This window comes from Spermophilus citellus, assembly GCF_964194105.1.
Source record: "Spermophilus citellus genome assembly, chromosome: 10".
Taxonomy (NCBI): Eukaryota; Metazoa; Chordata; class Mammalia; order Rodentia; family Sciuridae; genus Spermophilus; species Spermophilus citellus.
The window spans coordinates 52,040,489-52,067,165 of NC_138197.1; the positions used below are offsets into that span (position 1 = coordinate 52,040,489).

General features: G+C 38.7%; 1 protein-coding gene across 1 annotated transcript in view; it reads right to left on the reverse strand.

Moving 5' to 3' along the window:
- Positions 1–26,677, reverse strand: part of TM7SF3 (transmembrane 7 superfamily member 3) — a 42,398-nt gene that overhangs the window by 6,155 nt on the left and 9,566 nt on the right. The window contains exons 2-9 of the mRNA XM_081311163.1: positions 24,061–24,215; positions 20,680–20,830; positions 17,019–17,139; positions 15,101–15,272; positions 12,410–12,587; positions 5,496–5,582; positions 3,856–3,936; positions 2,931–3,083 (exon numbers count right to left, since the gene is read on the reverse strand). Coding sequence (XP_081167289.1) covers positions 2,931–3,083; positions 3,856–3,936; positions 5,496–5,582; positions 12,410–12,587; positions 15,101–15,272; positions 17,019–17,139; positions 20,680–20,830; positions 24,061–24,215 — 1,098 coding nt within the window. The remainder of the gene's footprint in view (positions 1–2,930; positions 3,084–3,855; positions 3,937–5,495; positions 5,583–12,409; positions 12,588–15,100; positions 15,273–17,018; positions 17,140–20,679; positions 20,831–24,060; positions 24,216–26,677) is intronic.

The window sequence follows — 26,677 nt, forward strand, 5'->3', positions numbered from 1 at the left end:
GAAGGCTTAAAGCAACAACCAGGGAATATGTTGGCAACTAGAAATGAACTGATATTCTTCATTTCTGTCAATGTAATCCCCTTTGAAGGTGGTCTAGAAGGGGAGGGGAGATGATAAAGGTAAATGCTCTTCATGTAGTAGCAGGATAATTTTAGAAGAGGCTACAACAGTTCCAGCTATTTCATTCACTAGCACTGCAGCTCTGGACCTCAGCTTCCTAACCCATAAAAAGACTAAATTATCTCTACACTCTCAATCACCCCTTCTATATCTAATAAGTTCTGTTTCCTGTTTTGTATTGGTGTGGGGAGACAAGTAAAAAGATTCAAAGTTATGAACCAACACAATACAAGCTGCAAAATCCTCTTTAGATTTTATCGTCAACCCATATCCTGATACACCACTGCATACTGGAAGAAATCAGGGACCAAAGCTAACCATTCTTTGCTCCTACCAAACCCTTTTCCTGTCACATGACTCCAATATGTGGCACAGCTTAGGGTGACCCATAACCAACACATGCAAACTCTTTATAAAGTGAGTTTTAAAAGCAAAAGCAGGGTGTGATGATATATACCTACAGTCTCAGCTGCTGGGAAGGCTGCAGCAGAAGAACCACTTGAGTTTAGGGCCAGCCTGGGCAACATAGCAAGACCCCATCCCAAAAGAAAAAAAAAAAGGTCTGATGATTTATTATGATGTTGGCACCATCATTCGTCTGTACATGGTGCTATAACTTGAGACCTATATGTCTTGAGCAGAGGCTCTGACCTTGGGACCCCATATTGTCGGAAAGCCAAATGCAACATGGTACAATGAAGTGAAGTGAATTTATGGATTATGTTCTTAAGTTCAACTACATTAACCAGTGGCTTTTTTTTTTTTAAAGTTTGCCAAGGATTGAATAGAGTTATTATACACACAGATGAAGAATGGACCTTTTCAGAGAATAACCTCTTTGCTACCCACATAACATGAAAATAGTAATCTAATCAGATCAGAGAGGTTAGCTAAATATTTTACAAATTACAATGCTTAAAAGTATGAGTTTGCATCCACTGGCAATAAAGAAATGCTCAAATGCTCACTCTAACTGTTCTTGAGTATGAGATAGTTCATAAATAAATATATATACACATATATATGCATATTGTATATGCTAAAATTATTTTCACCAATAGAAATAGTTCATAAAAAAGTTTAGAGACAATTGCTCTAGGCTATTTTTTTTTTTTAAGAAAAAATACTTTTATTTATTTATTTTTTTTTGTGATGCTAAGGATCAAACCCAGCACCTTGCACGTGCTAGGCAAGTGCTCTACCGCTGAGCCACAACCCCAGCCCCCTCTAGACTACTTTTTTAAAGATGAAAATGAAGACTTTATTATCTCATCACTTCTATCCTACTAAAGTTTTACAGATGATGAAACAGAGCTGCAGTCAATGCCTTGTCCAAAGTTAAAATCCAGGCATTACAGATGATGAAACAGAGCTGCAGTCAATGCCTTGTCCAAAGTTAAAAGCCAGGCAAGGCACAAGGGACAGCCAGAATACATATTACATTTTTTTTTTCCTGATTTCCAAACTTAGGCTCATTCTACTCATCAAAAGCACACTAACTACTAAAAATTCTAACTTATAGTCCCTCATCTTTTAGGGGGAAACCCCAGTACATGGTATTTGATGTAGCCCATCTAGGGGAGGGCCTCGGATCTACAATTTCAACACACACCTCCCCATAAGAATCTGTCATTCAGCCAAGCTTAAACACGACTACTTTTCACCAGACTTTCTAAACAAAAAGCCACCTGTAAGGGGCCAGTAGGAATATTCTGAGCTATAGGTTTGCTAAAGTCAGGACAAAAGGCCTTGGACAGTCAGGAAACACACAGGTTGTCAATTCTCTCTGGTCTTAAAAAGTAATCTTTAGTGAGCCCAGAGACACTGACTTGTACTGAACACCTCTTATATTATATTGTGTGCTCTTAAGAGGTGTCAGCCTCAGGAAACTGTTATTTTTAATCTAACATTTCCATCAATTTTAATATTAATGTAAGAACTAAAATTATCACAGAAAGGAAACAGCCTAATAGAGTATCTTTGAATGTATTTTTCTCTTCGCATTTTGTAAGTCGCTGTACAACCTAAGAATGTTAACTCACATGTTATTTGGATTTTTTAAATTAATAGAAATTAAATTACATAAAACAAAATTCCAGAATTATCCTTGGGCTACTGCTCTAGGGTGATTACCAGCAGTTACCTTAAGAACACTTGGGGCTTGGCAAAAGGAAGAGTGGAGGTGGAGGGTCCCTGGGAAGGCTGAGGATACAGTGTCAGGTTCCCCAGCTCAGGTGCCATCACAGCACTGCCAGTTTATATGGGAGATATATTGGGCTTCTGCTTAGGATTTACTATAGAAAGAGTTCCAAGATTTAAAAAAAATAAATCACTGTTCTGCCATAATAAGAGTCCTCTTTGGCTCCACTTATTCTCACAGAAATATACAGGCACAAAGCCACCTCTATAGACATTCTATGATACACCCAGTACAGAGTGCCTCTAAGAAAGTAGTCTTTTTTTTTTTTTTTTTTTTAATTTTGAGACAGGATCTAAGTTCCTCAGCATCTCACTAAGTCGTTGAGGCTGGCTTTGAACTTATGATCCTCCTACCTTAGCTTCCGAAGTCTCTGGGATTACAGGCGCATGCCACCATGCCCAGTGAAAGTAGGAATTGTTATTTGTGTAGGCCTTCTCTAAAAGAGCCACATCATCTGTGCAAATTCCCACCATTCTTCAAAGAAAAGTGGAGAAAGCAGCACCACTCCAGGATCCAAATTCCTGACAAGGCAATATTTGAGTCTAGACAGCCCAATTAAAGTCTTCCAAACGATGAACCAAACACAGAACATCAGCCGCACATCTCCTACCCAGCGGAGTGAAGAAAGTCACTGAGGCAGTGAGGAACCCCAGCACCAGTCCAACACACAGCATGCACAGCAGGAGGACTCCAAATCGCCACCATGTAGCCACCAAGAAAATCCCACCAATGGTTCCAGCTACAGCTGTTAGGATCAGGCGAACTGTACAGAGGAAGAAGATGCACTGTTTAATCAGGAAGAGCACTTCCAACCACATGCCTCAGACACAGCAGCATTATCAGAGCCAGCCTCAGCCTTCCCTGGGTCAGGCCCCACTGACCCTTTAGCAGTGCCATGACACCAGCATGGAGCAGGCCTCTCCAGGGAGGGGTCTAACCACCATGCTAACTCTTAAAGGCAGGTGACAGGCTTGGCTTGTCATTGAGTTCAGACTGAGGAAGGTGACAAGTATTCTGTTAAATGTGATGGGGTGGTTAAGAATGTTTACTTTAAGGTAAGGAAAATTTTATCATTTTGATGTTGTACATTTTGTATCTTAAAGTTTATAATCAAAATGGCCTTTCATTTCCTCAAGTCCCAAGAAATTTGCCATGCAGATTTAAAACCTGAAGAGAAGGCCTGTAGTGAGATACTTGGCACATGGCAGATGGGTTACTTCACACATGCAAGGGGACATCACACACAAATCCAACGGCAGAAGGAAAAGTGAAGTGTCAACACAGCAGTTTCTCTCCCTCCACCCCCCACAGTACTGGGGACTCAACCCAGGGACCATCTACTGGGCTACATCCCCAGTCTTTTATATTTTTTTATTTTGGGGACAGAAACTAGCTAAGTTGCTGAGGTTGGCCTTGAACTTGCAATCCTACTGCCTCAGCACCCGCTGAGTAGCTGGGATTACAGGTGTGCACCACTGTGCCCAATTCAGCAGTTTCCATTTTGAACACCCAACTAAACTATCATTTTCACTTACCATCATACTTAACAGGTGTCAGCCTTGTGACTAATATATAAAAGAAGAATCCCATGAAGATAAAGCCTATGAAGAATAATTCTAGTGGCAAACCAACAGGCAACAAAACAAACAAACAAACAACAACAAAAAAAAACAACAAGCTATGGTTAGGTCCTCTTTTTACAATGCAATTCAAATATCTGATCTACCAATACATGCTTACACTCCTAGAATAGTCACACATTTTTGGCATTTGAAGAAGAAAAGTAATTATCTAAAAGGCAGGAAAAATTGAGAAGTCACCGGGAGTAATTTTATTATTAAATGGATAAAATATTTAAAGTATGGTATTAACTTCCAAACACCCTTTTATGTATGTAAGTCAATTTCAATTATTATGGCCAATTTCATAGTTCATTTTAATACATTTGTAATTTCTACTTAAGAACACTTTTGTCATTTGTTTCTAACCTGAAATTACATACTACATTTCAGCAGTTATATAAGCAAAAATGAAATTATGTGAAAAATTAATTATATGTGAAAAATAAAGTATTCCAACAGAAAAGGTGACTTTACTATTTTTTTAAATCATCTTACCTTGATCCACTAAAATACCTGAAAATAAAAGCATAGATATAACTTTGTTTCCCACCAGTAAGTCTAATCCTGATTGAAGATGGAGCTCTATTTTCTCATATTCTTCTCAGTTGTTATTGGTAATATTTGTCCTGTATTTTAATTTTAATATGTATAACATGATAAGTATCAACATAAAAGGGGGGAAAAATAAAAACCCTGGTAATACCTTTGGGATTTTGCCCACAGTCTAGCAATTAATTCTTTGTCACAGAATCATTCTACAGTTTGAGGGATTGAGTCTTCCTCATAATACTCTTATCCAACAAGAAAAAGGTGTTGCAAAACAGTTGCTATTTCAAACACTATCAGAGCAAATTCAAGAGCTTCATTAGACCAGGATCATGTGTTCACTCTACCCATGAAGCTCAGTGATCAGCTTGCTGGTAAGAATTTTTTTAGGCAATTGAAAATGTTACATAAAATGCAATCCAAAGAACTGAAACCAATTCAGTAAGCATAATTTCCATTCCATTCCCACAGTTTCTCTCTGTGATTTCTGAAACTCCTCTGGGCAGCTAAACCTCCCTGGACTGAGCAGGCATTTTGGCCTATCTCTATTTGGTAGTCCTGGAGCCCAGGAAGTCCATCACCATCACCACAATCCACACAATCTAGGCAGACACTCTCATTTCTAATCCCAGTTATTTTTAGTCACTAGCAGACCTAGCAATTAAAGAAGTTTACCAGAAAACTCAAACTTTATTCTCCTCTTATGTAGAGGAGGTTGTACTCCACTTTTGAGAGAAAAGGAAAACATTAAAATGTAGGACCGGCAATGTAACTCAGTGGTGGAGTTCTTGCTAGCCTGAGCAAGGGTCTGGGTTCAGTCCTCAGAATCATAAAAATAAAATTTAAAAAATGCAGAGCAACTTAATAGAAGCATCAAAAGAACCCAGCCACAAACCTATGAGAACAGTGGAGAAACATTCACACTCCTTACTGTTCATAATTCCCCAGCAACATGGAAAACCAAAGAGAATAAAGAACATAAGTAGTATCTACACTGGTCAAGATACCTGTTTTCCAGAATCTGTGTCCAAAGAAACAAATGAAGAGACCAAGCATTGCAAAAAGAGTAAAGAACACTTTGGTAGATACTCTTCCTGAAAAAAAAAAAAAAAAAAAAAAACAATGAAAATTTAGTAGATAACACATTGCAATTTAATATTCTATGTTTAATTAGTAAAGCTCTGTGAAAAAAAAACTGAAGTGAACTGACAAAGATATATCTCATACATGTATAATTTATCTTAAAAATATCCTTCCCACCCTTAATGACTTAATCTATGTAGGCAATATCAATGGGTGCCTCTACAACAAAAAAGAAGACTACATGCTTGCTTATAGAGGTATACAATATTAACTATGACATATTCTTTGTAGTAGGGTGAGCAGTAAGAATGTGCTTAAAATAACTATTTATTCAATAAATAGTTAAAAGGAAAAAGGGGGGTACGACTATGGAGTAAAAAAGATTTATGAGATACATCAACTAAATACAGTGTACATATGAAGCCTGGTTTGAATTAACCTGTGGAAGACAACTGGAATACTATTAGGGAAATATAAACTCTGAATGTTAATTTGATGTTATTAAAGATTATTTTTAGTATTTAAATTGAAAATTGTGTTGGGGGCTGAGGTAGCTCAGATGGTAGAGTGCTTGCTAAGGCCCTGGGTTCAATGAAAGAAAAGAAAGAAAAGAAAGAAAGAAAGGAAAGAAAGAAAGGAAAGAAAGAAAGAGAGAGAGAGAGAGGGAGGGAGGGAGGGAGGGAGGGAGGAAAGGAAAGGAAAGGAAAGGAAAGGAAAGGAAAGGAAAGGAAAGGAAAGGAAAGGAAAGGAAAGGAAAGGAAAGGAAAGGAAGAAAGGAAGAAAGAAAAGAAAGAAAGAAAGAAAGAAAGAAAGAAAGAAAAGAAAGAAAGAGAAAAAGAAAGGAAAGAAAGAGAAAAGAAAGAAAGAAAAGAAAGAGAAAAAGAAAGAAAGAAAGAGAAAAGAAAGAAAGAAAGAAAGAAAAGAAAGAAAGAAAAGAAAGAAGGAAAGAAAGAGAAAAGAAAGAGAAAAAGAAAGAAAGAAAGAAAAAAAGAAAAGAAAGAAAGAAAAGAAAGAGAAAAAGAAAGAAAGAAAGAGAAAAGAAAGAAAAAAAGAAAAGAAAGAAAGAGAAAAGAAAGAAAAGAAAGAAAAGAAAGGAAGGAAGGAAGGAAGGAAGGAAGGAAGGAAGGAAGGAAGGAAGGAGGGAGGGAGGGGGGGGCTGGGGATGTGGCTCAAGCGGTAGCACGCTCGCCTGGCATGCGTGCAGCCCAGGTTCGATCCTCAGCACCACATACCAACAAAGATGTTGTGTCCGCCAATAACTAAAAATAAATAAATAAATATTAAAAGAAAGAAAGAAAATTATTTTTATGATACTATGGTTATATTTATGTATGTGGTACTAAGGATTGAACCCAGGGGATGCCCTACCACTGAGCCCAGCCCTTTTTGTTTTGAGACAGGGTCTTGGTAAATTGCTCAAGTTGGTCTTGAAATTGTGATCCTCCTGCCTCCAGAGTCGCTGGGAATTTTAGCTATGAACTACCATGCCTGGCTCCTATAGTTTTATTGGTTTTTTTTAAACAACACTTATCCATGGTGGTGCTATTTTAAAAAATAATAATACATATTGAGAGAGTAAAATGGTGACCAGGAGTTTACTTTAAAATAATTCAGTGATAAAGGATAAACAGAAAATGGGAATGGTGGCACATGCATATATTCCTAGATACTCAGGAGGCTGAGGCAGGAGGATCAAAAGTTCAAGAACAGCCTCCACAAGTGAGTGAGATCCTATCTCAAAATAAATAATATAAAGGTCTTGGGATGTAGCTCAGTGGAAGAGTGTTCCTGGGTTCAATACCCAGCACTGCAAGGAGAGAGAGAGAAGAAAGCAAGAATACAGCTGAAACATGACAATGGCCTCAAGTCAAAATTGTTTATGCTCAATAATTGATACATGAAAGCTCACTGAAGTTTTCCAAAATGAAAAACTTAAACATAAACTCATATTAAGAAAACATTAATGTGGGCTGGGATTGTGGCTCAGTGGTAGAGTGCTTACCTAGCACATGGCAAGGCCTTGGGTTTGATACTCAGCACCACATAAAAATAAATAAATAAAATAATGGTATAGTGCCCAACTACAACTAAGAAAATATATATTTAAAAAAAGGAGAACATTAATGATACTATAAATCACACATGTACTAATCACTTCCAATCTTGGGGAAAAAATGTTGTATTAAAGGCAACAATAAATCACAATATGCTTCATGTTGTCAAAGAATCTCTAAATCTCATGATCCTTAATAGGTACAAATGTAAACATGAATGCCATGACAATGCAAAAGATTTAGCTTATTTAAGAGAAATATGTGCTCACAAAATTCCCCATCATCACTGGGCATGGTGGTGTACGACTGTAATTCCAGTGTCTGAAGCAGGAGGATAGTGAGTTCAAAGTCAGCCTCAGCAACTCAGCAAGGCCCTAAGCAACTTAGCAAGACCGTAACTCAAAATAAAAAGGGCTGGAGAAATGATTCAGTGGTTAAGCACACCGCTGGGTTAAATCCCCGATACCAAAAACAAAAAAAAATTCCCCATCATCATTACTCCTTCAAGGTAAACCCAAGAAAGTAATCCCTGAACTAACAATGAAAACAAACCTTCTATATAATAATCTCATACAAAAAAAAGTTACAAGCCTGCCACAAATCAAAACACACCAAGCCAGGCATGGAGGCTAAGGCCTGTAATCCCAGCAACTCAGGAGGCTGACGCAGGAGGATCACAAGTTCCAGGCCAGCCTCAGCAACTTAGCAAGATCCTGAGCAATTTACTGAGACCCTTTCTTCTTTTTGGATGCTGGGGAGTGAACCCAGGGAAGTGAACCCAGGGACTTCACCTCTGAGTTACATCCCCAAGCCCTTTTTTTTTTATTTTTCAGTTTTAGGTTGACACAATATCTTTATTTTATATTTATGTGGTCCTGAGGATCGAACCCAGTGCCTTGTGCATACTAGGCGAGCACTCTACCACTGAGCCACAACCCTAGCCCTCCCCAAGCCCTTTTAATTGTTTGTTTTGAGATAGGCTGACTAGGAGGGGCATGGATGTGAAGGGCTCAAGAGAAAAGAATAGAGGAATCTGGACATGATTCACTGTGAAAAATGCAAACACACATCTGCCTGGATCTCTTGCATTTTCTCTTTCAAGGATGAGCATCAGTAGAAAACTGAGTGGTGATACCACCCTTTAATTGGGCTCCTGAATTTTCTCATAGGCCCATAGTAAAATACCTTCCTTGTAAAATTAAATTTCAGCAAAAACTCTAATGAATCAGATTAGCAAGAACCAGGTCCCCACCACCACCATTTGTTATCTGATGGCCCTCAATATCTGATCAGGTTCCTCATCTTCCACTATCCCCCAGGTGATGTCTCGTCACTCTACCGTGCCTTCAGCAAGAACCCTCTTAGGTCAGTTAGACAGAATTCCCTTTACCTCTCATATTATCTCTTAGTAACATTTCACTCACTGACCACACCCAACCCCAGCCACCTGCTCTTTGGCTATACATTCCCACTTACCCATGCTGTATTCAGAGCTGAACCTACTCTCCCCGCACCCACTGCAAAATCCCATTGTAATGGTCCCTATACGGACTAAAACACCCTCCTCTTCTCTGTGCTTTCATGAGTGTCACTAAATTTTTTCCTCCTTTAACAGAAGGATACAGCTCCAACAAAGAAAGGGAACCCTAATCCCCATCTCAAGCACAACTCGTAGACTTTATTCTTCAGAGCAAAACTCCTTGAAAGAGCTATTTGAACTCATTCTCCAATTCCCATCCCCTTTGCTCTTGGACATATTCCAGCTATAGCACTCCACTAGATCAGCTCTCAGAGGCACTAATGTCCTCCTTGTTGCTGAAGCCAGTGGTCATTTTCAGCCTGTTAGCTGACCTCTCTACAGCATCTGATAGTTGATTGCTCTCTTTTCCTTGAAACACTTTCTCCCGCCACCTTCAGAAAACAGCCAGGCACAGTGGGACATGCCTGTAATCCCAGCAACTTAGGATGCTGGGGCAGGAGGATCACAAGGTGGGGCAGGAGGATCACAGCCTCAGCAACTTAGTAAGATCCTGTCTCAAAATCAAAACAAAAAAAGGACTAGGGATGTAGCTCAATGGTACTGTCCCTGGGTTCAACCCCCAGTTGCAAAACACCACCAACAAAACAAAAACCATTACATTCTCTTTGGGCTGTGGGTAAAACTCAGTAATAGATCACTGACCCAAATCCCTGGGTTCAATTCTTAGCACCACAAAAATTAATTAAATAAAAACAAAAAATCAGGGCTGGGGAGACAGCTCAGTGGTGAAGCACTTGCCTCGCATGCATGAGATCCTGTGTTCAATCCCCATGACCACATAAAAAATAAACAAACAAACAAACAACAAGAGATTTTATATATAATTTTTTTAAAAATATATCACTTTCCATTTACCACTCCTGCTGCTCCTTCTCAGCCACCTCACCAGGATTTTCTTCAATTTCTTCATCTCCATACATCTGTGCCACCAGGGCTCAGTCCTCAGACCCTTCCCTTTTCTATATACTCACTCAACTGATGAAACCATCCATTCTATAGTCTTAAATGCCATATAGTTAACCTGATAATTTCCAAGACAATCTCTAGTCCAGCCCTCCCCTGAATTCTAGCTGCTACATAGAGCCAACGGTCAGCTGCCCAACTCCACTTGAATGGTTAAGAGTGTTCTCAAACTGCACATGTCCAAACCTGAATTCTGGGTATATTCTCCCAAGACCACTCCCAGTCTTTCCCATCTCAGTAAATGACAGTTTGCCTTCTCTCATTACTTAGGCCAAAAACTTACTAAGAAGTCATCCTTAACCCCACTTTCTTCCACTCACTCAATCCATCATCAAACCCTATATCAAAAATACATTCAGCTTACAGTAGATGGGGTAGAGAGAGAAGATGTGAGGGAAGGGGAGGGGGGATAGTAGGGGATAGGAAAGGTAGCAGAATACAACAGTTACTAATAGGGCATTATGTAAAATTGTGGATGTGTAACCGACGTGATTCTGCAATCTGCATTTGGGGTAAAATTGGGAGTTCATAACCCACTTCAATCTAATGTATGAAATATGATATGTCAAGAGCTTTGTAATGTTGTGAACAACCAATAAAAAAAAAAAAAAAATACATTCAGCCACTCGTTGGTTAAATCTGGGACAATCTGGACTGAAATTAGGAAAATGCCATTTGGCAACGACTAGTAATAAATGTTTCAGGCAAAGACCACTGGATGCTAAAACTAGCAAGTGTGAGTTTGAGAATGGGTTTATTTACGAACACTAAAAATATCTCCCCCAAAAGATATTTTAGGTAAAAACAGTGACTTTATGGCAGAGAAGACTGGCAGATGTCACTAACCAAGTAATCAAGTTATCACCATTAATGGGACAGATATGAAGAGAAAAGGACACATCACTTCCCCTTTCTTTCTGCCAGATATGCATAATCTGAATGTAATCATGAAGAAGCATCAAAGTAACAGACTGAGGACTTTCTAAAAAACAAACATCCTGTACTCTTCAAAAAAGGTCCAAGTCCTCAAAGACAAAAATAGACTAAGAAATTGTTCCAGATTACAGAAGGCTAAGGAGACATGGCAATTAAGTGCAATGTGGTGTCATGAACTGGACTTTGGGCAGGAAAAAAATTACTTTGTGTCTTTTAAAGGACATTAGTGGATAATGAGTAAAATTTGATAATATCTATAAATTAAATAACTGTATTGTATCTATACTAATTTTGTGGTTTTGATCATTTTATTATGGCTCTGTAAGGAAATAAATATAAGTATTTAGGGGTACAAGGTCTTTCTATCTGCAATTTATTCTCAAATGGTTCAGAAAAGTATTTAATATACATATATGTATGCTTTTTATAGGAAGACAGGATAAAGCAAATAGAACAACATGGAAACTAATGTTTGAGAAATCAGGGTGAAGATTATGCAAAAATTATAGTATCTGTGCACCTTTTCTAAGAAAGTGTTTCAAGATGACACATACGTGCTGGTCACACACACCTTCACTGCCACAATTCTCCTTAAGCTACCATCCCTCATCTGGATGACTTCAGTGGCCTCCTAACTCATTCTACTACTTCTGCTCTTGCCCCTGTCTTTTCTCCAAAAGGAGCCAGCAATCACATTAAAGTCAGATGGTGGCACTATTTGCTCAAAACCTCCCAACGTCTTTCCATTTCCTTCTGAATATAAGCCAAAGCACCTACTACGACCTGCGAGGGCACACTACTAGCCCTGCACCTCTGGCCTCATCTCTACTGAGCCCTCCTCATTCTTTTCCCACCACTGTCGCACTGCCTTTCTTCAGGCAGTCTTCTGGAAGAGATTTTGGTACTGGCGATTCCCTCTACCTGGAAGGCTCTGTCCCCCGATATGCGCATGGCTTCCTGCCTCCAAGGCCTTCCTGTATTGTACTATCTCAGATTTTCTTCTCACCTCTACCAATGTGGCCCTTTCCAATTTTATTTTTCTTCTTAGTAACTTCTCATGTATTCTATACTTTACAAATTTATCTTGTCTTGAATCTCCCACTAAATATATAATGATATATAAGCAAGATGATATATATATGTGTGTGTGTGTACATATGTAAGTATTTTAATTTTGTCTGGTTTGTTCACTGCTATATTCTAGGGCGTAGAAAAATAAAAGGGCTCAAACCCCATTTGCTGAATGAACAAAACGCATTTTTGAATATTCTAAAGTTCTATATTTGTGGAAACAGATCTGCAAAGTCCAAGAAAAATCTGTTAAAGTTTAAATCCATACACTCACCAAGGGAAGCACAATTACCCTCCACTGCCTCAAAGCTGCAAGCGTATGTGTGAGCAGGAACATAAGCAGCAGATGTATTCAAGAATGGATCCCGAACGATGACATTATAAATAACTCCTTGACCCCGCAGGGAGGAGAAGGAAACTCTTGTCTTATCATCAGCTGTTAGAGTCACCAGCTAGAGCCAAAAATAATGCACAATTAGTGTTTAGACTTTTTTTTTAAGCTATTCTATTAAAAATACCACCTACATATACCAAATTGCAATTTTGTTTAAAAGCAAAAATTACGCCAACCCATTTAGCTTTGTCAAAAGACCAGCCTACATGGTTTGTATGTGCTAATATAAACAGTTCTTACACAAAATGCCTCCAAAGTTTTAATTTAATATGTTAAATGACATTAATATCTCATATAAATAAAGTCTAACATCTATATATTAACCTAATACAAATAAAATCTAATTATAAACCTAATAAAAACAGTGTGCAAATGCTAGTTAGTACAAAGTAAAAAATTTGGTAGGTTTCTTTTTTTTTTTTTTTGGTAGCAGGGATTGAACCCAGGCATGCTAAACCACAGAGCTACATCCGTATCCCTTTTCATTTTTTTTTATTTTGAAACAGGGTCTCGCTAAGTTGCTGAAGCTGGCTTGAACTCAGAATATTCCTGCCTCAGCCTACAAGTTGCTGGAATTACGGCATGCACCACTGCACCCGGGCATTTGTTTTAGTTTAAATAACACAAGGGCACAAATCATAGTTAATTTGCTCACTACTCTTTCTTTAGTACTCAGCCCAATCGCTATTACCAAATCTTCAACAAGTGTATGCTCAATATAACCATACCGAGCTCAACATAACGATAATACATAGAACTATAACTAGTGTAAATGAAGAAATTAAATATTTGAGTTTCCAAAGAAACAGTCACAAGCCTTCTAGAAGGGTACCACTTTTTAAAATTATTGCTCAGCCTTTAAAATACATACTCTCTGGGCAAAAGATTAGTCAAGTTTAACAAAATATTAATCTTATCACCTACATTTCCAAGCTTTTATCATGCAAAATCTAAACTACACAAAAATGTTAATAATACAATAAACTCTATATCACATAATTGTCAATATTTTACTGTATTTTCTTTTCTATTCCTTGCTCCTTCAATTTTTTTTCTTGCTGAACTATTATAGATATCATGACATTTTACTTCTAAAATTTTCTAAATATTCCTAAAAGAGTATTTCTCAAACATCATGTCCCTTGAATCACTGAGGGAATCTAGTAAAATGACTGATTTTGTCAGTCAGAGGTGGCTTTTGTTGCTTTTCTAACAATCTTTTAGGTGTTGACAATACTCTACACGCATCTACCACATTCTGAGTAGCAAGGTACTAAGAACATTCTCCAATCTAACCACAATGCCTGTCTCACCTAAGAAAATTAATAATTTCTCATTATCTAGTACAGATCCATTTTTTTTTCCCTTAATGTCTTCTATAGCTTTTTTCCTTCTTACCCAACATTCAAGTTTAGTGTCTGTTTTGCATCTCTGATCTCAGTATTCTAGAACAGTCCTTCCCACCACCCTCTCCAACCTTCCCACCATTCAATGATTTTTAAACAGATTAAGTCAGTAGTTTTACAGAATACACCACAATCTGGGTTTGTCAGATTGTGCTCAGGATCTAATTGGTTCTTTTAACCTTTATATTTCCTATAAACAAGAGAATCAAATGGAATGAACAGAACCTCTTAATTTGAGAGTAAGCATGGTGAGTTTTTTGTATTAAGGCTCCTCAGAATTGTACAATGACATCCCAGGTGACACACATACAAAGTAAGACCTTACTCTTCAACAGGCTGTGCCTACAGGCTGATCATAATACACCATTTTAACCACTTCTTTCTATATAACCTGGTGATCTATTAATCTTCTAGGAAGAATCATAGCAATCAGTCTAAAAAAACCTCACCCACCAACCATGACTGAAGGAGGACCTCATATGACATACTGCTATCGAGTACCTTGCAAGATACGAAGTTAAAATCCTGGCCTCCACAAAAGGAATCTAAATCATTAAGTCTAAAATTCTAATATACACAAGAATTACCTGGAGGATTATAAAACACAAATTCCAATTCAGTAGTTCCAGAGTGAAGCCCAAGAAGAATCTGCAATTCTAACAAACTCCCAAATGATGCCAGTGTTGCGGGTCTGTGGTCCACACCTGGAGTAGCCAGGGTTTACAGGGATTCAAAAGCTCAGAGAAAACTTTTGCTCCAAGTTAGACTTTGAGTTTAGGTTTCAAATATTAATACCGATGTGCAATTTCTCATTATTATTTAAACACTACAACCTTCATACTTGCCAAAACTTTTAAGCCAATAGTTACGGAAGTTACACAGAAAATCACTTCAACTTCCCTCTGTATCTCAAGATCATTAGTCACAGATATAGCTGCAGCCTAAATTCAATATAGTATATCTGTATCTCTCCAAAGGGTAACATCATTCTGGCCTATCACTAGCAATGGCTCCCTGTTTGATAACAAAATAAAAGGGAATAAAGTGGTTATCCCCCCCCAAAAAAAATCAAGAAAACAGTAAATCTATAAGGTCCTGGTAGGTTCTCCCCTCAACATTTTCTACAGTGTCACAATAGCCACACGACCATGAGAAACAGATTTACCTTGACAGCATTGGCCTTCACCTCGGGCACCTGGACCATCCTCTGCATGTGCTGGAGCAACACGTCCTCAGTGAGGTCATTCTCAGGCAGGAAATACTGATACACATCATACTGCAACCTCCACCTAAAGTCCCGGCCTGTTCCCACGTCACATGGCGGAGGATCTGCACCTCTAAAGTCAACCAAAAAAACTGAACAATCAATCTTGTGAGGTGCAAGCCCCATCTACCAAAAGGAACCAAAAGCTCTAATTTCAAACTTCTGCAACAATTCAAATATAATAGTTCACCTTTTGCAATGACATAATTGGTATTCCGGAGAAAAGTAACATGCTGTTATGAACTGAATGTTGCTGTTACCCAAAAAATTCATGTTGAAGTCCTAGCCCCCTAATGTAATGGTACTAGAAGGTGGGCCTTTGAGAGATAATTAGGTCATGAGGGTGGAGCTCTCCTAAGTGGGATTACTGCCCTTATAAGAGACCCCAGAGAGCTCTCTAGCACTTTGTGTCTTGTTAAGGATACTGCAACTAGAAGAGGGCTTGCCCCCAACTGTTCTGGCACCTTAATTTTGGACTGCTAGCTTCTAAAACTGAGAGAAATAAATGTCCATTCTTTATCCAGTCTACAGTACAAGTTGATCATCCTTAATCCAAAACTCTAAAGTCCAAAATGTTCTGAAATCTGGAATTTCTTGAGCACAGATATAATGCTCAAAACATTTCAGATTTTGATTTTCAGACGAAAAGTACCCAACCAGTAAAACCTATGCACATATTCCCAAATCCAAAAAAACTTCCATCATCTGAAATTCTTGTGATCTCAAGTATTTCAGAGAAGGAATACTTAATCTGTGCTTTGTTATAACAGCTCACCCGAAGACACACCAACAGGTGAGTGCAGTTAAATAACCAAATTCTAATGTCAGGATTATAGTGAACTGCCAGCTGTGCCATCTGGTGTGCCTGTGGGCACATCAATGAACCTCAATGACCCTTAGAAAAACCTCTCTGTAAAACAAGAGCAATCGCCCTTTCTTCATAAGATATTTGGATTAAAGGATAAAGAACATGTAGCACTCAGTACTACATATGATGCATAGTGCTGAGTGCCACATAGAGAATTCTAATGTTTTTCAATGGATTTGTTGCTGTTAAAATAGAAATTTAAAAACTGAGGGCCAGGCACAGTGTGATTGCCAGTAATCCCAGCAACTCAGGAGGCTGAGGCAGGAGGATCACAAGTTCGAAGCCAGCCTCAGAAAATTAGTGAGATCCTATCTCAAAATTAAAAAAGGGGCTAGGGATGTAGCTTAGTGACAGAGCACCCCTAGGCTCAACCCCCAGCACCAAAAAAAAAAGAAAGAAAGAAAGAAACTGAGGCAGAGTTTTAATTTTTAAAAAAATCTTATAAAAGGATATTTCAGAACTACAGAAGACTTTCTATATTAAAATGCATTATAAAAATTAAGATGCACTTCCAAATTCATAATAGACACATCTGGCTTTTTCAAATAAAGAATGAAGGGGCAAAACATTAATTATAAATGACAGTTCAAACCAGGCACAGTGGCTTGGGAGGCTGAGGCAGGAGAATCGTGAGTTAAAAGCCAGACTCAGCAACTGCGAGGCACTAAGCAATTCAGTGAGACCCTGTCTCTAAATAAAATACAAAATAGGGCTGGGGATATGGCTTAGTGGTTGAGTACCTGAGTTCAATCCCTAGTACCAAAAAAAAAAAAAAAAAAACCAGTTGAAATATTAGTAATAAAGTTTAAATTACACCAATTCCTTCCCCCAAAAAATAAACAATTCAATTTCACTACAGAGAACTACAGATCTCAGAAAGTTTGTTAAATTTACACAAAATTCAATCATGACTATTCTAAAAGCAGTTTTAGGAGACAGAGATGATCATACCTTGCATAGCCTAGGTTTGCAGGGGCAAACTCAATAGTCGTTTCAAAGAAATTATACTCCAAGTAAATGTTGGGATCAATGTCTAAGTCAAACTCCAAATTACAGCCTCCAGGGATAGGATCTGAACGAAAAATAGGAAAGTTACAAACACAGGGATAGGATCTGAACGAAAAATAGGAAAGTTACAAACAAAGAAGTCTTACATATCCAAATCAGGCTCAGAAAAGCAGAGTGTTAACAGAACTTCCCATGTGGAAGTTAAATATAAACACAGAGCTTCTGCTTTTATACTATTTCAAGGACTTGGTTAAAGAGGAAGATCATGGGGATGAGGACCCTAGACCAGGGACTATTTTAGGCTTTGTGGGTCTGAGGGTCTCTATGACAACTGCTGAGTCCTGCCCTTGATACACAAAAGCAGCCACAAATAATACACAAATGAACAGGCACAGGTATGTTTCAATAAAGTTTTATGCACAAAGACAGACAGCAAGCTGGATCTGGCTTACCACCTCCAGCATGCCAATCTCTAGAGTTTAGTCAAAAGTGACATTTTTAAACTGAGGTCCAAAAATGGGTTTCATGGGCTCCACAAGCACCCTGAAATTGCCAAATATTGAATTTCTACATTTCCTTGGGAGAAAACTTTTGATTATATTCTGGAGTTTGTGACTCAAAAAAAAATGCTTAAAAATCTGAAGATGGGGAGAGGAAATCACTGTCAAAAAGAAAGGGAACTCCATGAGTAACAGCTGCAGGGGGATGCAGCCAAACATGGGACACACGCCTATAATACCAGTGAATCTGGAGGCTGAGACAGGAGGGTCACAATTTTAAGGCCAGCCTCAACAAGACCCCCAGCAAGACCCTGTCTGAAAATAAAAAATACAATGCTGAGGGCCATTACCAAGTAGGAATGACGCATCGAAATTTCCTTGCCAGGGTACCCCATGTTAATTTCGCTGTTGACATTGCATGTGTGTTTGAGAAAGGTGACCCTACTCAAGGACGAGGGTGGATCCAGGATTAGGGTGTATCCTGCAGTTTGAGGAAGTATAGTATCCCGGTCCTTGGGTTAAGGGCGTTCCCAGTTTAAGACCTTGGGTTTTAGGGAAGTTCGATGTTGAGGATTATTGCTGCTGGAAATAGGGTGTTCCTGCTACCTGAGCTCCCGTTGAGCTCTCGTGAGATTCAGAGAGTATTTTGGGAGGAAAGCCTCGTGGAGTAGGAATTGGGTGGCAGCAGAACTGGGATTGCCCCAGAACGTGTGTGGAGGCCGGTGTGAGTTCGGGAATAAAGAATTGCTGTTTGAATCTACAAAGCTGTGTGGTGGCTCGTGATTCTGTGCCCAGCCAAGACTGTGGCAATACAAAGGCCTGGGATGTAGCTCACTGGTGGAGTACCCCTGGGTTCAATCCCTAATTCCAAAAATAAAAGATAAAAGAGGTAAGGGCATCTACTTTTCATATGGTCTCTTTCAACAGAGAAAAATGGTATCATCCTCACTACTGTAGAAACAGTCATTGTGTTTCTACAAAAGAGTAAATATAAAAGACCCTAGGGCCATTTATGTGAATCGCACTTGAGTATTTAATCAAACACAAGATAGATTTTGGTAATTTGACGTTAATCATGTGACTGAAATAGCTCTTTTCTTGTTAAGAATCCTACTGAAGTCACTTGACATTAGCTCAACTCCATATGAAGAACTGTGTGTTATGCAGTCATATGGAGAGATAAGACAGAGCAGGTTAACCAATCTAAAGATTTAGATCACAACTTCATACACTCATCCATCTATTCCCACAGCTGAATCTTGGTTTCCACAAACTGTTGGAATTCTGGTGGTAGACTTCCCCTGGTGAGAGCTGAGATGGAATATAGTGTATACTTCAATATTATGTGGAATCTTCCTCAAAATTGAGCTTTTTTTTTATATTCTTTCTCTGCACTTACAAATATCTACAACACCTAAGAAAATGATATGCATCCCACCTGAAGCTCTACTTTTGGGGGGAAGGTTGCAGGGTGGGTTACACTGTCCTTGATAGAAGGCTGAAGTCTATGGATTTGTTTGTTCGTTTTTGGTACTAAGGATTGAACCCAGGGATGCTTAACCACTGACTGGGTCATAGCCCCAGCCTTTTTTTTTTTTTTCTTTGAGACATGGTCTTGCTATATTGCTTAGGGCCTTGCTAAAGTTGCTGCAGCTGGCCTCAAACTTGTAATCTTCCTGCCTCAGCCTCCTGAGCCACTGGGGTTACAGGTGTGCACCACCATGCTTGGTGAGTCTATAACTTTTTACCAGGTAATTACTCTTTAGTTACAGAAAGCATTCCCTTTCCTTGATTCTGATAATCATTCAAATTCTACCTCCTTTACTACCTATCACTCCTCTCCTTCCCTTGTTCCCTAAACTTTAAGCATGGCCTAATTTCCCTCACCTCACCTGCGCTGCTCAATCACTATAATCTCATTTTCATCGCTCCTGTCTATGCCACTAAGAGGACTCCCATTAAAAGCCACCACTCATGCTTTATTACTATTAGATGGACTCTTCTGGTCACTTCTCTGGACCTCCCTACAGTGTGCTATTCTCCACTCCTTACTAAGGCTGCACCTCTGAGCTCTTCTCCTACCTCCAAGACCACATCTCAGTCTTACGCTTATTCCTCAGCAGTTAATATCCCCCAGGCACCCAGAAATGGTGCCTGACAAATAGTAGGAACTAGGAAAGTTATCTGCCATTTCCCCCTAGTGTTCTAAGTACATGCCTGGACAATTTCACTCACAGCATGGCTTTTCCTTTTCTGAGTATCTAACCTCACTCCTCCATTCCTGGTCCATATTTTAACTGCCCACTACGCACTGTCATCCATACGTCCAACAATCCCATCTGGGATTCACTGCGTCTCAAACTGAAGTCATCATCTATTCCATCCCACCCCATAAAACATCCAATACAACAACCCTGTTCCTCTGCCTACTTCCATCGCTATCTCCAAGCTGTCCATATAGGAAGTCTATGTACCCCTCTAGTAATCCCAAACCACTGGTCATTGTGTCTTATCAATGCTACCTTCCAAACCTCTCAAGACCAGTCCCTCTTCTCCACCCCATCTTGTGGCCTCAGCTCAGATCTTCATTTCCCACTCTGAACCCTCAAAGCTTTACTGAGTCCTGACTCTGCTGTGCTTTCTCCAATCCACTCCCAACACCAGCTCCAGGGTTAGCTTTCCAAGATGAAATGGACCCCATCATTCCTCTGCCTGGAAACTCTACGCTTCCTTAGAACTGACCTCAGGATAGAATGCAAACTTCATGCTGTATAAGGCCCTTTGCACTCTGGTTCCAGCCACACCCACTTGCCACACTCCTCCTTCAAAACATTAAGCTCACTGCTTCCTCAACTTAGAAGAATCTACTGCTAAGTTCTGTGTCTTGCCTTTCTGTTTCTGCTTTTCCAAGAGCTCCTTAAATATACTCTCCCCATCGCCACCTGAGCTTTCACTCATCATGCTCATTTTGAGCTCCCTTGCTATTAAAATATTTCTGATTAAATAGCACTTACAACAAGCAATCATAATAGGATAATTTTCCTTAAATTTTCCCAAATACATCCCATATTCCATATAGTAATAGAGAGTCAAAGACAGGTTACCTCTTTCTGAGTAAGAGAGTGGAATGGCCACATTTTGAACAGGCTCAGCATCTGTAGTCTCCAAATACCAAGTGCACATACTCTGCTCTGGTCTAAGAATAAAAACCAGTCCTTTGTCATTGCCTGTTCCTGAGGTATTGGGAAGGAGAGTCTGCAATTAGGAAGAAAAGTCACCATGAATAGGAAGTTGAGCAAAAGACATAGAATTGATCCAGTATGCAAGTCCTATTTCAAATATACTTAGACGAAAAATGGGGGACAGGGAGGAACCAGCCCTTCCTTAAATAATTAAATTCTTTTCATTCTATGTTCACATGCTCACATCTATAAGTAGAATTCTTTAAAATGCACTATTGTTTGGGCTGCTATAACAAAGTACCATAGATTGGGTTGTATATAAAGAATAAAAATTTATTTCTTATAGTTCCAGAAGCTGGAAATCTGAGAGCAGAGTGCCAGCATGGTTAAGTTCAAGTGAGAACCCTCTTCCAGGCTGCAAACTGCCAACCTCTGGCTGCATCCTCACACAGCAGAAGGGGCACCTCTTGTACAAGGGCACCAATTCCACGTATGAGGACTCTGCTCTTAGGACCTAACACTTTCCACAGGACCCACTTCCAAATACCAACACACCAGGAGTTAGGATTTCAACATATGAATTTGGAGAGGACATATTCACTCCATAACAAAAATCTTTGATCAGGAATTGCACAATGGATTTTACAAGCATTTTGATTCACCTGAGTTAAAATTTACTAAGTACTAAGATGATAAAGATATATAAATCCCAACCCAAAGGAGTTCAGTTTCTAGAAAGCCTTTTGTAACTAAGTTGTAACTAACATATTATAAACTGTACATGAAGTATATCATTTGAAAAGTTTTGATACATGCAGACACCTGTGAAACCATCACCAATTCAAAACAATGAATATATGAAGGACTTCCAAAAAGTTTCCTGTGCCCCTTCCCAATCCTTCCCCTACACTCCTCTCCCTCTTACATCCCCCAATCCCATCTGTTTAGAAATCTTCTTTAATAATAAAATGCTTTTTTAATAATAAAATATTAAGGAAGCAAACTCAGAGTGCTCTTTTAAAACGAAAAAAGCAGGGGACAGATAAAGGAATCAGATTCAATTTGACAAGCATACACAAAAATGACTCACATATTAATTAACTATAAGGTCAATGGACTCCAAGAAACAACTGACTCTCATGATAACCCAAAAACCAACAGTTTCTAGGATGCAGGAAACAATTCTCACACACACCTCTCATTTCTAGCTGCATGCAGTTCTGGTCATCATCTTCTAAACAGTATGAATAGTGGAACTAAAAGTGGCCCAAGAAATGAAAACTATTATAACTAAGATTTTTCTGCATAGAATCAAGGCTCAAGATGCTGTTCAGCCAGATCTCTTTGGTCATTTATTATGTCAACATTTCTTTATCAAAGATCTGTTTCCTCAAATGTAGGAACAGGCATCACAACTACGTTACTAAGCTGCTATGAGAATTCACTATATGGAAATCAAACACAGAGGTTCCCAAACAGGAGCCAGAGGGTTCCCTAAGTCTCCAGAGGCCCCTATGAAGTTGTATTTTGCCTGGGAGAGGGTCCACGAACAAGCAGTCTCTGGCTTCAAGAGCTTAAGAAACACAGATTTAGCACAAAGTATCCAATAAACTTAAATGCCCTTCCCATCCTCTCTTATTGTCTTTGTTATCAACTGAATCCTATCATTTGTGACAACATGGCAGAACTGGAGATCATTATGTTTAGTGAAATAAGCAAGGCACAGAAAGATAATTACCAAATGATCTCACTCACATACAGAATTTCAAACAGTTGATTTCACAGAAGTTGAGAGTAGAACAGTGGTTGCCAGAGGCTGGGGAGAGTAGATGGGGAGAAGCTGATAAGTGGGAAGGAAGTTACAGTTAGATAAGAGCAAGTTTTAGTGTGCTATTTGCCCAGAAGAATGGGTACAAATAATTATACAGCACTGTTTGCAAAAGCTAGAAAAATTTGAATGTTTTCACCTTGAAGAAATGATAGATGTTTGAGGAGGTATGTTTAACCTGGTTTAAACACTACTCAATGTATACACATATCAAGAAATCACATGGCACCCCATAAATACAAGATGACCAATGCCTATCAAACTGCATATGTACTGGGTTGAGACAGGTTTGTTAACCAAATTCCAGAACATTAGAAGATAGGCTTGGAACAAATAAAAAGTGTAACTTCACACAGGGCAAAATTCAATCATTAGTCTAAGGGTTCATGTAGGCCAAATATAGATTTGTGAAAATTTACCATAAATGACTGATCCTAAAAAGTTCAAGTTAATCCAACTAAAAGCTTTCCAAAGTTGAGGTTAGCTTAAGGGGTTAGTGATGACATCTACAGTAGAGTTCTTAACTCTGCTGGATGTGCAACGCAAGGCTGGATAAACTGGGTTTTAATTCCTTCATTTGGTTCAAAGCCAGACTCAGCATCTTATCAAGACCCTGTCTCAAAATAAAATAATAAAAAAAATTTTTAAATGGCTGAGGATGTGACTCAGTGGTTAAGCATCCCTGGGTTCAATCTCCAGTAACTGTCCCCACCTCCACCCCTACCCCCACAAAAAATAATTCATTTGTTTGCAAGAGAGACTCCAAAGGATAAAACTGACCACATAGGGTTCTCAGTAAGCTATAACAAATAGCTAAATGACAATGGAAACACATTAAAATATATTATCAGAAAAATTATTTAAGAACCCACAAGAGTGAGAAAATGAAATGGTTGGAAAACTTAAGTGCAGAGAAGAGACATCAGGCACAGGATCCCCTCTCCCATGACTGGCTCTCCAGCTCTAAGTCAGAGGCTGGCACACTGGCACATGTCTACAATCCTAGTGAGGCAGAAAGATCACCAGTTGAGGCCAGCCTCAGCAATTTAATGAGATCCTGTCTCAAAATAAAAAATTAAAAGGACTGGGAATGTAGCTCAAGGGTAAAGCATCCCTGGGTTCAATCCTCAGTACCAAAAAAAGAAAAAGAAAGTACTAAAGTACTAACATCTGCTGCTCTTAATTACTAACCTGACAACTCAATCTTTTTTTTTAAATTTTTTTCCTTAGTTGTAGTTGGACAGAATACCTTTATTTTATTTATTTATTTTTATGTGGTGCTGAGGATCAAACCCAGCACCTTGCACGTGCTAGGCTAGTGCTCTACCGCTGAGCCACAACCCCAGCCCCCAACTCAATCTTTTTAAGACAAAAGACATAAACATGAAGAGACATCAAATTCTAATGCTTATACCACACATAAGACCTAAACATATGGAAATGATATTTTTGCTGAAATAATTCTTCATACATACCTGAGAAAAAGAAAGTGTTGTATTCCGATACTGTGAGTGTATTTGGAAAATAAGGAAAGTCACATTACTTGAAATATGACGCAAAATAGCTTCCTCTGGAAACAGCCTGTTGAGCTGGAAGTATCTGAATTTCCCCACAGAAAATTCAAGAAAACCTACAATGGGAGAAACTTTTAATTATAATACTATATCTCATTTGTAAACACCACATTCAAAAACAAATGCAGAATGCTAATTTAACCCTCAGAAAACTCCATGAGGTAAATATTGTTGTCTCTAAGTTATGGATAAGGACAATGAAGCTTAAAAGGTGAAGCAGGGCCTGGGGGTGTGGCTCAGTGGTAGAGCTCTTGCCTAGCATGTCCAAGGCCCCACCCCCACCCCGTTCACCAGCACCAGAAGAAAGAAAGAAAAAAGGTGGAGCAGTCCACATGAGGTCATTCAGCTTGTAAGTGGTGGAGCTGGGAACTAGAATGGATGTTTGAAAAGATATGAACATCCAGGTGTGGTGGTGCACATCTGTAATCCCAGCAGTTTGGGAGGCTGAATCAAGAGGACTCCAAGTTCAAAGTCAGCCTCAGCAACTTGGTGAGCCCTGAGCAACTTACTGAGACTCTGCCTCAAATAAAATATAAAAAAAAAAAGGGCAGGGGAGGGCTAGGGATATAGCTCAGTTGATAGAGTGCTTGCCTCATATGCACAAGGCCCTGGGTTCAATCCCTAGCACCACAAAAAAAAAAAAAAAAAAAAAAAAAAAAAAATGGGGGTGGGAGGGGAATGTGGCTCTCTATTAAATCCCTGGTATGGGGGAAAAGAACGTGAACAATACTAAGTGCTGAGGATGGGCCCAAGACCCCAGAAAATTTTACATCTTGTAGGAAAACAACAATTCTCTTTGGAACAAAGTCTCCAAACTTAAAAATAAGCAATCCTCAAGGATCTTATCATGAATGTGCTACTATTAAAGAGTACCATCTAGTGAATTCTGAGAGAAGCAGGACTTCAACTTAATGCCAGAGTTAATGGCTGTGTTATTTTTAGGCTGGTTGCTGAATTGTCATAAGCTTCAATTTCCTCATCTATCAAATGGGGTGTATAAAACTAACTTGAAAAAGCAGGTATCATCAACAACAACAAAAATATTTGTCAGGGGCTAGAGTTGTGGCTTAGTGGTAGAGCACTTGCCTAACGTGTGAGGCACAGAGTTCAATTCGCAGCACCACATATAAATAAGTAAAATAAAGGTCCATGGAAAACAAAAAAAAAAAAGGTTTGTTGGGTACCCACAATAGACACTTCACATATAATTGTGAATCACAGGCATTCTGGAAAAAGGAGCTTTTTTTCTTTGTATTAGGATCAAGCCCAGAGTTCACACAGGTTATGACAAGGACAGTTTCTCAACACCTCATCCAGACATCTCCAGGCTGTCTACCTGCCCCTATTGTCTGGTTGTGTTGAAGTCACTCATTCTGTGCGTGGTCCTCTCTCAGCTGCATGCAGTTCTTTCTTTTTCCAATCTAATTCTCAGGCAACCCACTAAATTAGGTTGCTTTTACTTCTGGGTGGCCCTGGATTCCCAAGGCAGCCCTACCCTCTCATCAGTATGTATCAACATAAATAGCAGAAGAGTTCCCAAGCATTACATACCAGTCCTGGGGGTTCACATCTGAAAGTAAGTGGAAAAAGCTTCAAGTTTAATATAGAAAAGAAGTTGATGAGAAAAACTGTAATTCAACTGAATCCCACAGTAGAACCATCACGTTTTACTTTAGAAGGAGATGAGAGACAGTGGGTAGTAAAGGAAAACTCTCCCGAATTAAATAATTTGGGCTGGAGCTGTAGCTCAGTCTCACACATGTGAGGCACTGGGTTTGATCCTCAGCATCATATAAAAATATATAAATAAAGATACTGTGTCCATCTATAGCTAAAAAAATTTTTTTAAATAATTTAACACATTCAGGTCCCAAGAAGACCATTCAACATTTTTTTTCCTAAATTCTAATACCCTATAGGAACCATGAAGAACAAAAAGTTATCATACATGGCCAACCTGTAGATGGAACTCCAATAAGTACAACTGATGATAAGCCTAGAAAAATGATTAGTCTCTATAAATTTTCCCCAAACTCTGTGATGCTGTATTACCTTCATAACAATGTTTTTATAAAAATTGACAGAAAAGGTTATTTGTGTTTATGATTTAATTTCCCAAAAGTCCAGAGAAAAATTTAATAGTTGTAGCCACGACAGATGGAAATGGTATATTTTCTCCTATTTATAGAGTAGGAATGAATATTTTATATGGACCAAACTCCAGCTGAAATAGAGGTAAAGCTTTAGGGAGTAGCTAGGAAAATCTGGCTAGGAAAGTCTAGAAAATACAGAGAGTTTGTAGTTTTGTTTTTTGTTAAAAGTTAACAGGAAAAACAGTTTTATATTTTCCAGACCTTTTCATCATCGTAGTTATTTTATTAGAAAACCAAACTACACATAAAACTAAAAGCATCTCAGTAAATGGCACTAAATGTGTCTCTGTTTTACACTTTAATTTTGGTCCCATCTATCATCCATCTTCTAAGTCTTAAAAAAAAAAAAAAACATTCTGGAGGCT